The sequence below is a fragment of the Paroedura picta genome, chromosome 1 (assembly GCF_049243985.1).
Source record: "Paroedura picta isolate Pp20150507F chromosome 1, Ppicta_v3.0, whole genome shotgun sequence".
Taxonomy (NCBI): domain Eukaryota; kingdom Metazoa; phylum Chordata; class Lepidosauria; order Squamata; family Gekkonidae; genus Paroedura; species Paroedura picta.
In genome coordinates this window covers 24,413,360-24,427,597 of record NC_135369.1, presented here as the reverse complement: position 1 = coordinate 24,427,597, position 14,238 = coordinate 24,413,360, and the positions used below count along the sequence as shown (strand labels likewise).

Here is a 14,238-nt window from a genome sequence, read left to right as displayed (position 1 = left end):
TTGTTGTTGAAGACAAATATAGAAAGGATAACTCTGTCTGCTTCCTCAGAGGAATAAAATTGTGATATAGTATTTATCCCCTGCTCTTACGTGGGAGGAGGGAAATATCCTGTGCAAACGTTCAGTCTTCCTTGTTCACTCCCTCGCATACTGCTGGCCTCGATCTTTCAAGGAAAGCTGCACTCAGCAGCACTGCAGGCCTAACTACTGAGTTTATACACATTGCTGAAGGCTGTCTGGGAGCAGAGCCAGGGTGCCAACTGGCCAGGATCCCAGCCGCCTGGCCACTCTCCCAAGAAAGAGAATGTACAGCCAAGCAAGAGAAAATGAAGAGTGTTTTGTTATTTTTTCCACTTCCTAGAAGATGCAATTTTAAAAACAAACGCATGGGGGTGGGGAGTACAAACAACCGCCCTACCTGGCTTTTGGCCCAGATCAAGCGCTCTGCACATGCACAAAGGCACTACTTCCCTAACACGGTTTACTGCTTAAAGCTGCTGCTCCCTCAGAGGAGAACAGCAATCTGCAGATTTTTACAAGTCCTTTTAATTTAAAAGTTTGCTTAGGGAAGAAACACTCTGTGCATGGTCAGAGACACGCCAGACTGTGGCTCCAGCTAAAGAAAGCGACAAGAAAAGGTGGCCAAGCCGAGGGCCGAGAGAGAAAGATCCAGCCCCATATTCTCGGCTCCCGCCCTCCAGTGTTGACTCGCCAGGCGGGGGGGGGGGGAAGAGCCGCTGTCAGCTGTTGCGCCCTCCCCCGCTCCGCCTTCCCCGCTGGTGGTTCACACCCACAGCCGTTCCGCCCTCAGCATTAGCGGACTGCGGTCTCCCCCCGCGCCCGGGGTTGGATTCTGCAACTTTCTTGCACCATCAACTTCCTTCTCCGCGAGCGCAGCCTCGCCGGGCGGCGGCTTCTGGGCGAGTCCCGCCGGAGACTTGGGGCGACGGCGATGGGGGCCAGGCGGGGAGGAGGCGGCCGGCTGTGAAGAAGGCGAACCAGCCGCCGAGCGGACCGGAGGAGGAGGAGGAGGAAGGCTGGATCATGAGCTCGGTGTGGAAGCGGCTCCAGCGCGTCGGGAAGCGAGCGGCCAAGTTCCAGTTCGTGGCCTGTTTCCAGGAGCTCGTGGTGGAATGCACCAAGAAATGGTGAGCGCGCCAGGAACCGGGGAACCGGGACGGGGAGCGCTTGCGGACGCCCCGGGGAGGCGAGGGAGCCTGGCTGCAGGAAGCCGAGCACGAGGACTGGTGAATCCGGCGCGTGCACCGTCGAGGGCGGGGACTGGAGCGCTTGTGAATTCACCAGGGGAGCGAGGGGCGGGGCGAAGACGCCGGGCCGCAGGAGGAGGGGCGCAAGGACTGGTGAATCGGGCGCAGGCAACCTAAAGGGCGACTTGGGTCAAAAAAGAATTAAATGATAAAAACTTCTGCAGTATTTTACACTGTCTACGTCAGTGCTTAAATGTGTACACCCGCCCTATAAGGTAGGCCACTCTTAGTCACCCCAAATAGTGGCTAGAAATGATGAAACAACATAACTCTTGGATCAGAACAAATTTAGAGTCACTATTTAAGACCAACAAACTTTTATTCAAGGTATGAGCTTCTATGTGCAGGCACATTTCCTCAGATACTATGTCGGTTTTCATTATGCTGTGTGTGAATTTAATTTTGCACTTCTCCTGTAAGTATGACTGATTACTTCTATTCCAGACATTGTATCTGAGGAAGTGTGCCCCATAAAACTTGGTTGGTCTTCAAGGTGCCAGTGGCCTAATTTTTTTCTGCTGCTTCAGACCAGCACGGCTACCCACTAACTCTTGGATTAGACTGTACGTCATCTTCTCCAGCATCTAAGGGAAAGACAGGGTACAAGACTTTCTCCTGATATTGCCTTGTGTTCCTGGTATGCAAGTTTTCCTGCTCCTGAACGTGGAAAGTACTTCATTAGAGATGAAATGACTGAGAGTGTGCCTAAGTGCAAGGTGATGCATAAGGGAACAACAGCAACAAATATCCTAACTGAGCTGACTAAGATCAAAAGCTATAAAATGTACAGAAGAGAGCAAAAAAACCTCTGCGGACGGCCTCCCCCTCCTCCCCGGACCTGGAAAGGCTGCAGGCAGCCATTAGTCCGGCAGGGGCAGCTCTCATGCGGCAGCGATCTGCAGCCTCCAAGCCTCAGAGGGAAGTGGAAGGAGGAGGGGGTAGTCACGGGTGGGGGGATGAAAGGTGATTGGCTGGCTGCTGGACAGACAGGCAAGCCGGTTGGAGGAGGAGGCACTTGGGTGGGACAGGCGCCCTGAGTGGGCGTTAATCACTGAGTGGCACTTAAGCCATGACACACATTCCTCCTCCAAGGCCTTACCAGAAATGTTAAGTGGAACAGATGTATGACTTGAAGAAAGCAGAGTTTTTCTTTCCTCTCTCATAACACTAGAATTAGCAGTGAAGTTGATGGCCAGTAGGTTCAGTGAGTAATTAATTACGCAGTGAGTAATTAAATTATGAAATTTGCTGACAGTGGAGGCAGTGATGGCCATAGGCATGCATGGGATTTAGATTCATGGAGAAGAGGTTCCATCAGTGGCTACTACTCATGATGAGTAAAGGAAACCTTCATATTCGCAAGTAGTAAACCTCTGGAGACAAGTTCCATGAGGCAACCTCAGGAGAAGACTTTGGCCTCTATGCCCTGTGACTGGCCCTGTGAGCCATCTGACTGGAATACTGTGACACTGCTGGTGTGATCCAGCAGGGCTCTTGTGTTTTTGTGGAAGGGGGATTTGGATCTTTGTGGGCTTTGTAGTTGACTGTACAGGCCCAACTTCTTACCTCAGTACAGTGAGGAGCAATGTCTGAGATAGTTGTGTATTTGCAGAATACTGGGTTGGTGTGGGATTTGCATGTTAGGAAGTAGGGGGGGGGGCAAATGTACATTGGGGATGAATTAGGTGTGCTAGAAATGATCCACCGGGAATTAAGTAAAGTAAACCTTGGGGTCATGGGGATCCTGCAAGTAGGATTTGTAAGGCACCCTGAGCTCCTGTGAGGTAGAGACAGGCAGCTAGTAAATGTTTCAAATGCATCAATGTGTGCTGGGGCAGAGGAGCCAAACGCAAAGTGGCAGAGAGGAAGATGCTTCAAGGAAGGCCCTATGGTCAGTACAGGGAAGGTTAGACATGCAGTTCCTCGCACCCTTGGCTAATATCATAGTGAACTTGTGGCTGGTTGGTCCCCTCCAGCATTTGCTGGTATTATGGATGGATGGCTCGTAACTGTGATGGATATATTTGTGTAAGAATAAAGGGTCACAGTTTCTTCTTCATTTGTGGGAGGACGGAATTGACGGGAGTCCAGTTCTAGCAGCTGAGCACCATGCCAAGGAGCAACTTTGCCAGTAGTCACAGGGAACCGGGAAGCAGAACTAAGCAACAACATGAGTTTGTAGCCATCCTTATGACGGACAACGTTGCTTTATTCCCTCAGGCTTCTGGTCCTGCTACCCTGGTGTTGTCTGGGTGCTGACTGACATCAGCTCCCCAGGGTGTCCAGAGAGGTTTCTGCCGGCTTCTTTTCACTGAAGGTGCTAGGACTTGAGTCTGGGATGCAAAACAGTCAGCCATGTTCCTTCTTGCTTGCTTTAGGTAACAGAAAGGGGGGATATGAAATCAATATGTGGCTCAGAAAACAACCTTGTTGTCCGGAGGTGCCATGGTTCAGTGGTAGAGGATCTGTTTCATACACAGAAAGTTCCAGGTTCAATCCCTGGCATCTCATGTTAAAAGGGCCAGGGAGCCAGTTATACGCTAGACCTGGGCCTGGGACCCTGGAGAGCTGCTGCCAGTCTGAGTAAACAAAACCGGCTTTGATGGACTAAGGGTCTGACTCAGTCTAAGCTGCCTTCATGGCTTGATTGCATTATTCGTCACTGGTAATTCTTTCTGGACCAATTCACTGACCTGCCTTCTGCCATAGGAACCGTGCGGAAGCATTTGTTGGGATTGGAATAAAAGTCTGGTGAAATGGTCTAGCCATGGGCTGTCTTCTCCTTTCATTTCTGGTCTTTTGGAATGCCCCTGAGAATAATCGGGGCATCTCACCCAAGAAAGGCCAGTGGCCTTTGTTCTCCTGCCCCCTTGAAGGTACAGTAGATAGCAGAGGTGGGGTCTACCCAACATCTAGCACTCATATTATTTCACTTTATCCCCACCATTGGGGGGAAGGGCTTGTATTGTTCTTCTTTCCTCCATTTAGAAGAAGAAGAAGAGTTGGTTCTTATATGCCGCTTTTCCCTACCCGAAGGAGGCTCAAAGCGGCTTACAATCGCCTTCCCATTTCTCTCCCCACAACAGATACCCTGTGGGGTGGGTGAGGCTGAGAGAGCCCTGATATCACTGCTCGGTCAGAACAGTTTTATCAGTGCCGTGGCGAGCCCAAGGTCACCCAGCTGGTTGCATGTGGGGGAACGCAGAATCGAACCCGGCATGCCAGATTAGAAGTCCGCACTCCTAACCACTACACCAAACTGGCTCTCACAACATCCCTGTGAGGTAGATCAGGCTGAGAGAGTATAACTGGCCCAATGACACCCGATAAATTCCATGGCAGAATGGGGATTTGAGCCTGGACCTTCTTAATATGTGCCAGCGTTAGTTCTCTGCCCACGCTCCAGGACATGTGCCTTTTCTCATGGTTCCAGGGTTTTGCTTAGGTATTGGAAGTTCTGGGCCAAAAGCCTGCATCCACAGTAGAGGGACAAAGGAGAAAAGGAGGTCTGAAAGGAGTTCTGGAGTTCTTCAGGGCTGGCCTGGGCTAACATTCATTGCTTTGTTTGTGTGAATGAAAAGCAAGGTGGAGAAATGCCAAAGCTCAGCCCTCTGCAGTAGGCAAACCTCTTTCCCTTAAGCTCAGACCTATAGGGTAGAAAATTTGTTTTTCAGTTCTAAGCAAAAAATGCATTGTACATGAACAGAGACACTGAGCATCTTTTGGATTGAATCCTGGCATTGTAAAATAGGATCTAAGGCTGAACATTGACAGACAGCGTGAGCCCTTCTGATGGACAACTTTGGGATAGAGGAAAGTCTCTGGGGGTGTGGGGAGCAGGCTGGAATTAGATTCATCTTCTCATTCCCTGTTAACTTTCATACTGAAGCCAATGGTTGTTGTGTTTTCCTGAACTCCTTGGTAGAGTAATTCCAGATGGGCAGCAATAAAATAAGACAGTAGACCTGTGACACGTTAACGACTAACTGGAATAAATTTGATTTGCCTTTAAGATGCTACTGGACTGCCATTTCGTTTTCCTTGTTAGGCTGAATTCAGAACAGGAAAAGGAGACATCGGAGGGGGGAGGGCTATAGAAGTGGGTAGGAGAATCGGGGTGGGCACAGCTCACCCAGGGCACATGCATGCCAACCACTTTATTGCGGTGCCAGTGAAATAGTATGTTGTGTAAGAGGTAGCATGCCTCCCCTATAGAGTCTCAGATGGGCATGGTCATGTATCTGCCTTTTGCATTGTATCATCTGGTTTGTTTGACAGGTTTGTTTGAAGGGGAGGCAAAATGGTCTTCAGTAGATGTGTACCCCCCTCCCATAGCCAGGGCAAGAAGCAACAGCTAGACTATGGAAGATGCAAATGGAATACTTTTACGAGACAGGCAGAGAAGGATGCAATAAGATCCCCCCCCCTTTCTGACATGACAAAGACCGTATAAGGGCCTTGGGAAATGATAAATATTTAGTCATTGCAGAAGCTAAAAATGGAAAAGGGAGCGTGGATGCTAAGGAGGGTGTGTTAGAATACCAGAAGGTCTGAACAATTAAAAGGGGTGTGTGGTTTATCAGATGGGGGCCCAGTGGAATAAAAACAGAATGAGGCCCATCAACTTTGGGAACCGAGGTGGTTCTCCAGCTACTGGGCCCTCAGTCTTTCTTCAGCCCATGCCTTTTTCTGTGAGTCAAGGCTCAGCCCCACCCTAATTCTCATGACTTGGCAGGATGGATGGATGGATGGATGGATGGATGGATGGATGGATGCTGGTTTAAGCTCAGCCTGAAAGCTTCATTGATACAAGGCTGAGTTGTTGTTGTAAAATAAGTTCTGAGGCTAAATTAAGCTCCTGCAAGTAATAGTACCATCATCACAGAAATGTATTGTTAACATCAACCAGCTAAGGATGGAAAATCTCCGGCATGGTTCAAACTGCCTCTCTCTTAGGCCCAGTTTGTTGTTCCTAGTGCGAAGGTTTTTAATTTCCTGAAACTAGTGCTGTCCCCTTTTGAAAACTTTTATTTTCATATCTCCGATGAGGGGAGACATCTGCAGTAAGATGAAAGCATTCTGCTCATGTTCAGATACTTTACAGTAAGTGTCCCCGGGCCAAGCTCTTTGGGTTAAAAATGCTTATGTGACTCTTAACACATATAGTAAACTTTCATACTAGTAAACTTAGTAAACATAGTAGTAAACTTTCTGCTACAGTTAAAGCCTGAGTCTGTCTTGAATACCAATAAACCTGGACTGTATGTTTTTCATTTGCTGTAAGCCGCCATTTCTGTATTTCACTGACACAAGAGATACTTCAGGAGGGCCTCAGTCCTGCCCTTTGTGTCTGCAGGGAGCTCCAATTTGGAAACAGCTTTCTCTGTTGTAGGAGGGTATTTGGCTTGGGACCTCCTAACATTTTGTAGAACTTTCCAGTGTTCTGCGATTGGCCTTTGTAGCAGCCATTTTATTATGGTGTCCAAAAAGGGCCTACAGCTTGAAGAAGATCAGTGATTCACACCACGATTAGAGAGACCCAGGTTCATATATCCATTTTGCCACAAACTTGCCGGATGACCTTGGGGCAATCACTCCCTGTTAGCCCAATTAACCTTCTGAAGTTGGTTTGAGGATTAAATGGTGGCAGGAAATTATTCTTTAGGCATATCTCCTACACAGGGCCCAAGGATCATTGATTGTATGGAGGTGTTTTTCCAGGATTGTTGACAATCATCAAGACAATCATCAAGTTGTGTTGTTTAGAACCACTGTTGGATTGTTATTGTTGTATTTGACTGTTGTATGTTGATTCGTTTCATGTATCCCCCTATGGTGTTGTATGCAAACCTGAGCCATATAGGACGGTATAGAAATCAAATAAACAAATAAATAAATAAATAAATAAATATTTTCTAGCATCTAGTTACAAAACTGAAATTTATTTCCGCTAGGAACTATAGCCTGTGAACATGTACAAAAAGTAGCTAGAAGATACGGCTCCCAGGGTGGAATTTTGGTGCACTCATAAACAGAATTATACCCCACTAAGCCCATTGATTTAGGATTGCACTTTTCAGTGCTCTCCCCGTCCTGAGAATAACCTTTGGATATACAGCCCGTGTCAGGAGCTGGTCCACCTTCCTAGCTCTGTGGTGAAAGTGATCCTGACATTGCTAGGCCTTTCTGTGAGGAGAGGAGAAAGGTGGCTGTATTGAGTTTCTTTTCTGAGCCCAAATTTAACCCAGCGGCCTGCAGTGGATTTATGACCTCGCAGCCCTGGGGCTAAAATTAGCCTTTGGCCGCTGGCTTGGGAGGATAAATGATGCCGTTAGATGAAGCTGGGCATCGGAGCTACTTTCTCATTGTGGTGTGGTCCCTTCTGCTATAGTCACGGTTATTAAAACCCATAGAAAAGTTTTTTGGGAGGGGAGGTAAGACTTCGGAGGTGGGCTCCATGTAACATAGCCACATTTGCTGTAAGGCACTCTTTAGTATGTGGGGGGACCTGGTTGTCAGTAACCTCTGGCCATAAAATCAGCAGCCAATATAACTGGCTTCTGCTTTCCCAAGATTCCTAGCACTAGCAAATGACAGATGTCATCATCTTAAGATGGAAGCTGTAGGTGACCCGTCAGATCCTGGCTAGGTGTTTAGGTACGTGAGGAGGAACATGTCTATGTGCTAAGATGGGTCCCAATGCCACTGGGAACTCTTGCATGTACTTCATGGAAATGAAGCAGAGTTGTTCTCTTTTGCTGTCCCTGGGCGTTGCAGCAAAGTCTGTTTGAGAGAACCTCCTGAGGAACTGAACACAGTGGGCCAGAGGTGGCCAACTTAATGACTCCAAAATGGCCTCCAGTTGCTGCATAGCAGAAACTCCATTGCAGCTGAGCTGGACCCAGGATCAGTTCTTGCTGCCACACTGATGTGTCTGTGTCTTTCAGTATTATCATTATTTACTTCATTTATAGTCTGACTGAGACACCAAGTGGATTACACAATTATAAATAACTAGATTCAAAGCCCATTATAAAAATGGGCTTTGAAAGGGGTGGCAGGCAGGACAGTGTGAGATGGTGGCCACGGCTTCCTTTGGCCCATAAAGTGGGCTAAAGGGAGTGGAAAGCTTCCCCCCACTGGCGGCAGCGCTACCACGGGAGGCCCTCTTTGGCCTGGCAAGTGCTCTCGCCGCAGCTAAAGGGAGTGGAAAGCCTCCCGCCGCTGGTGGCGACAGGGCTTTGCGGCCTGCAGGGAGGCCCCCTCCCAGCAGGAGCGTACCTGCGGGCCGCAAAGTCCTGTCACTGCCTCTCTCCTTGTGGGCGACAATGGAGGCTGCAGACACAAGGCTTCTAGCAGGCAAGGAGGGAGGGTGAGAGCTGGAAGGGGAGGGCCAATCAGGGTGGATATGGATGGACAGGGCCCCGGACAGTCTCCTCCCAAGAGGCTGTTTCTCAAATATAAGTGAGCGAAATAGTGTTAAGGATAGCAGACCACAAAACCAGAGAACAGGGCAATGGTATATTAATGTATGTAAAGAGCAAATCAACGAAAGCTGCTTATAATTTCATAGAACAGTGGGGATGTGTATGGAGGTCTTGTTGGTGGTGGCTTCCCAGGTTCTGAAACTCCATGCCACATCTTGTCTCTGGCCCTATTTAGGCTGAATTTACACAGGACACTTCCACCTTTTCCCCATTATTGGTATATACAAGCAAAAAGGTTGCATTTTCAAGAACAGTTTCATGGGAGTGTCATGGAATAAAGTGTCATGGACGTGCATAGGCTTCCTCTCCCAAGTGCATAGGCTACTTTAAATGTGAGCATCTTTAAATGTGCTCACATGAGTGACTGTGCAGGAAGTTTGATCTGTTGTCGTTCAACCTTCCAGTGCTTTGCAATGCACACCCTTGCTGATTTTATTGAACTTTCTTCCATGCTTTTAGGTTGTTATGGCTGAGTGCTTGGTTTTATCGCTGGTTGTAATGCTTTTATTACTTTCATTATTGTATTTGGTATTTTATTCTGCTTTTCTTTAGTTGTGCTGTTTTGTGATTAACGGCTCATAGGCAGTGGTTCCTTGGCTTTTGCTACTTTAGAGCTTTGGGTTTTTTTTATATTTCCATCCAGCATTTTATCTATTTCCTCTTTTTTGAAATTTTAGTTTGCCGGTTCTCTTGAGTGGTGTGTTAAGCAGAAAGGCAGGGAGAGATACTTTCCAAACATCTGTCCATACGTTGTCCATAAACGTCAACTAATTGTTCATAGTATGCTTAGCAATAGAAATTTCTGCTTCAAAATGTGTCCTCCCTATTCTGCTGGTTTAGCTGAGGTTCAGTCCTGGGATCTGGAGGCGGTGTGTACAGTATAGTGGTTATAGCATCAGACTAGAATATGAGTTTCTGCATTGTGCAGGGAGTTGGACTAGATGGCCCTAGAAGTAGCTTCCACCTGTATGATTCTATGATTCTAAGAGAGACCAAGGTTCAGGTCGTTATTTTGCTATATTATTTGCTGGATGACTATGGAACACTGACTCTATCAGCCTCATCAACCTCAGGAGTTGTTGTGGGGATAAAATCAGAAAAAGAAACCCATGTAACAAAAATTAATTTTTCAGCTGCTATGTGGCAGGAGAGTATTTCTGCCTCCTCAAGTCTGGCAACAGGAAGTCTCAGTGGGTTTAGATGAGGTGGCAGTAGTAGCTTCGTTTTGCTGGTTTGGGGGCCCAGCAGCAGAACCGAATTTAATCAGGGCCACAGTTGTGGCCTGTGTGTTATTAAGGTGTTCTTTGTGGTGAAAAGGGAGCCCAGACCCCTGGTTTCAGAACATGGGAATGTTCGGGATGTTAGATTAGGCACGAGTGGCAGGGGCTTGGACCCTGGCATCTGTGGGTTTGAACCTGAATTCCCTATGGGGAAAGGAATTTTATTCGCCCTGGTGTGGGCATCCTGGGTCCTACCTCAAGGACCAGTCTGGGGAAGAACTGTGATGATTAGAGAAGGTAGCAGGAAAACATGATCGGGCCTGAAGGACAGTAAAGATTCTTTTTAGAATCATAGAATCATAGAGTTGGAAGGGGCCATACAGGCCATCTAGTCCAACCCCATGCTCAACGCAGGATTAGCCCTAAGCATCCTAAAGCATGTAATTCTGTGTGCTTGTACTGCTGGCTGGGTGGGGTTTAGTCCGTTTGGAGGGGGTAGAAGACTGGTGACACACCCAGGGAGCCTGGGAAGCGGAAGATAAATGTATTCACCAATATAACACCCATGCGGAACAGAAGTTCAAGTTGCCGCATGGCCTTGAAAACCTCCGTTCACAAGGCTCTTTTCAGAATGTAAATTGACAATCTGCATGTGAATTCACCATCTGTGCCACCTCACAGACCATAAACTGCAGCCCCAGTGGTCAAGGCCCTGCTTTACCAAGAGAAGCCCACTCTGGGCTCAAAATGAGTTGGGCACATGAAAGTGACAGCCACGCACTCTTGCTTCATTGAAGTACTTGGCGGCTGTATACATGGAACCGAATTTGGCTCCTGATCAGGCGCCAGTTGGCCTGATGCTCAGTTCTGCCTTGGAGACAGTTTCCTCCCCTGATCTGGCTTAGGTAGAAAGGGGAAACTGACAACTTCCATCACAGCCAACAAGCTAGCCACGTGCTGGTGACGGCTAGGGAATAGGGGAGACATTGACTGACTCTCAGTCCTAATTTCTGACTTGTACTAGTGTCTGAATGTAGGATCTTTTGTTATCCTTTTCCCCCCTTGAAACTGAAGGGGATTTAACTTTTATCTGTGATATATACACTGACATAAAACACCCCTGATGTTGCTGTGAGGACCCTGGCCACTGCGTTTTGGACCAGCTGTAGTTTCCCAGTCAAGGCTAAGGGCAGGCCTGTATAGAGCGAGTTGCAGAAGTTTAGTCTGGAGGTGACCATCGCATGGATCACTGTGGCTAGGTGTTCTGGGGCCAAGTAGGGTGCTAGTAGTTTGGCTTGGCAGAGGTGGTAGAATGCCAGCCATGCAACTCTCATGACCATTGGTAAACATCCAGAATCACACCCAGACTCCTAATGGAGTGAGCCATTGATAGCTGTACACCATCCAGGGTGGGGCAGGTGTGCTTTCTTGCATGGTCCCTTCCTACCCACCCACAAGACCTCCATCTTTGAAGGACTGAGCTTCAGATGACTCTGCTTGTGCCACCTCATATTTTGTATGTGGCCAAAGGCACTCCTTTCTCAATCATTTTTCATATCAGTTTTTTTTATGTTTGTTTGTTCATCCCTGTCTTCCGCCAAGGGATGCTGGATGTTATGCACAGTTCTCTCCTCCTCCATTTTATCCAGAGGTAGATCAGGCTGTCAGAGAGAGAAAGTAATCAGTGAAACTTAATCCAGTGAGCTTCGTGGCAGAGTGGTGTCTTGAACCCAGGATCTTCTACAATAGTTGATGGTTGGAAGTACATAATAAAGCTAAGCAGGGGTAGGTCTGGGAAGAGTATAGGTGGGAGAACTGGGGATACCCATGAATGCTATTTAAGGGTTTGTGATGGAACAAAGTCAGGGCATAAATGTTTAGTTCTCACTAATATGGACCTAAAGTGGCTTACATTGTTCTCCTTTTGACTGTCATATCCTCGCAAGGTTGTTGTGAGGTAGGTCAGGCTGAGTGCGTGCGACTAGCCCAAGGTTTCCCAGCAAGAATCTGTAGCATAATGGAGATTTTTAAATAATTGTAATTATAATTATATTTGTAATTATTGCAATCATAGGTAATAATTGTAATTATAACTATTTTAAATAATTATGACTGTGTAAGGCAGGAGCAGAATTGTGTAATGCAGGAGCAGAACTGGCATTGTTGGGAAACAAATAAAATAGTGCATAGCATGGAGAAATTGGATAGAGACACTTCTTTTCTCTCTTACTATTAGAATGTTAAGGTAACCCAGTGAAGCAGATTGACTGTAGTTAGAATTATAGAATCATAGAGTTGACATTGGCCTCCAGGGTCATCTAGTCTTAACCCCTGTACAATGCAGGAACGCACAACTACCTGCCTACCCACAGTGACTCAGATTTCATGCCCAAATGATTCCCCCCCTCCCCCCAAAAAATCTCCAGAATCCAGCCTGGCTTGGAGGAAATTCACCTACCATCCCACAGTGGCGATCAGCAATTCCCTAGGGATGCAAGGAAGGGCCATAAGAGACAAACACTGGCACATCCTTTCCTCACAATCTGCCTAAGTCAATAAAATCAGCATTTCTGTCAGATGACTCTCTGGCCTCTGTTAAAGAAACTGTTTACAAACTTCTGAAGAAAGAGAACCCACCACCTTCCAAGGAAGCCTGTTCCACTGAGGTATCACTTTAACTGTGAGGAACTGTCAGGAGCGTCTTCTGGATGTTTAGCCAAAAGTTCTTTCAATGAATTTCAACTCCTTGGTTCAGGTCCTTACCTCTGGGGCAACAGAAAACAACTCTGCTCCATCTCTCTATGACAGCCCTTCAAGTATTTGAAGATGGTTATCATATCACCTCTTAGTTGTCTTTTCTCCAGGCTAAATAGATAAAGCTCCCTCAACCTTTCCTTATACAACTTGGTCTCCAAACCTCTCCTCTGGACACGCTCCAGTTTCTCTACATCTTTCTTCAGTTGTGGTGCCCAAAACTGAACACAGAACTCCAATTGAAGTCTTACCAGAGCCGAGTAAAGTGGCAACAGCACCTCACGTGATCTGGACATACTTCTTTTAATACAGCCCAAAATTCCATTTGCCCTTTTAGCTACTGAGTCACGCTGCTGACTCATGTTCAGTGGCTCGTCTACTAAGATCCCCCAGATCCTTTTAACGTGTACTACCACCAAGACAAATCTCACCAATCCTATAGTGATGCATTTGATTTTTCCAACCTAAATGCAGAACTTTACATTTATCATCACTATTAATAAAATTCATTTTAGCCCAGTTTTCTAGCCTGTCAAGATCGTCTTGTATTCTGAGTCTGTCTTCTGGTGTGTTTGCTGCCCCTCCCAGTTTAGTGTCATATGCAGATTTAATAAGTACCCCCTCTATTCCTTCATCTAAATCATAGTTGCAGGAATTTTAAAAAATTCTTCATAAACAGCTGACTACGCCCAAAATGTAGTAGCCACTTATTTAGATGGGCTTATGGAGAAAGAGTAGCCTGTGTATTCTTTTTTTTTAATTGTACTTTCAGTTTTTTATCGTATCCTTAGCCCTGGCATGGATGGCCCTGGCTAGCTTGATCTTGTCAGATCAGCTGAGTTGGACTGGCCCTGGATTAGTACATATTTGGGAAACCACCGAGAAAGGTGAGGCAAGCAATAGCAAACCCCTCTGTTCATTTCCTGCCTTTAAAATATCTTTAAACTCTCAGCAGGTCACTATAAGTGGATTTTGACCCTATAGCACTTCTGCCACCATCCTATGGAGCTTCGGCAGATAAATATTTTAACCCCGCCCCCATCTTCTCTAAGCTGTAATTTGGCTAGGTTGAGAACGGTTGTCCAAGGGTCAGCCAGTGAAAATCATGGCAGAACATGGATTTGAACCCAGGTCTTCCCAGTCTTAATCTAGCACAGGGGTAGTCAAACTGCGGCCCTCCAGATGTCCATGGACTACAATTCCCAAGAGCCCCTGCCAGCATTCGCGAATGGAGGGCCGCAGTTTGACTACCCCTGATCTAGCATGTTAACAAACTACTGTGCAGTCATGTGGCTTTTGCCAGTCCAACATGCAGTAGTGTAGTTTTTAATGGACACATTTGGCAAATGGAACCTTCATGTTTAGGGGCAACATACCACTGAATGCTGGTGGGGTGATCCTGATGGGGGAGGCCTTTGGGTCTTGTTTGTTTGTGGGCTTCCCAGAAGCATCTGGCTGACTACTGTTGGAAGCAGAACACTAAACTCGGTGGGAGGCTGTGCACCTATG

At 47.0% G+C, this 14,238-nt stretch overlaps 1 protein-coding gene across 5 annotated transcripts in view; it reads left to right on the top strand.

Annotated features, from left to right (window-relative positions):
- Window positions 1-767: 767 nt before the first annotated feature.
- The window catches only part of EHBP1L1 (EH domain binding protein 1 like 1), a 46,714-nt gene continuing 33,243 nt past the window's right edge, over window positions 768-14,238 (top strand). For 3 of the 5 annotated variants that reach the window (XM_077328206.1, XM_077328197.1, XM_077328188.1), the window contains exon 1: window positions 770-1,148. In XM_077328206.1, the coding sequence (XP_077184321.1) occupies window positions 1,045-1,148 (104 nt within the window). In that variant the 5' untranslated portion in view covers window positions 770-1,044. Of the gene's footprint in view, window positions 1,149-14,238 lie in introns of all 5 variants that reach the window. The other 2 variants (XM_077328214.1, XM_077328223.1) reach the window with 2 other exon arrangements.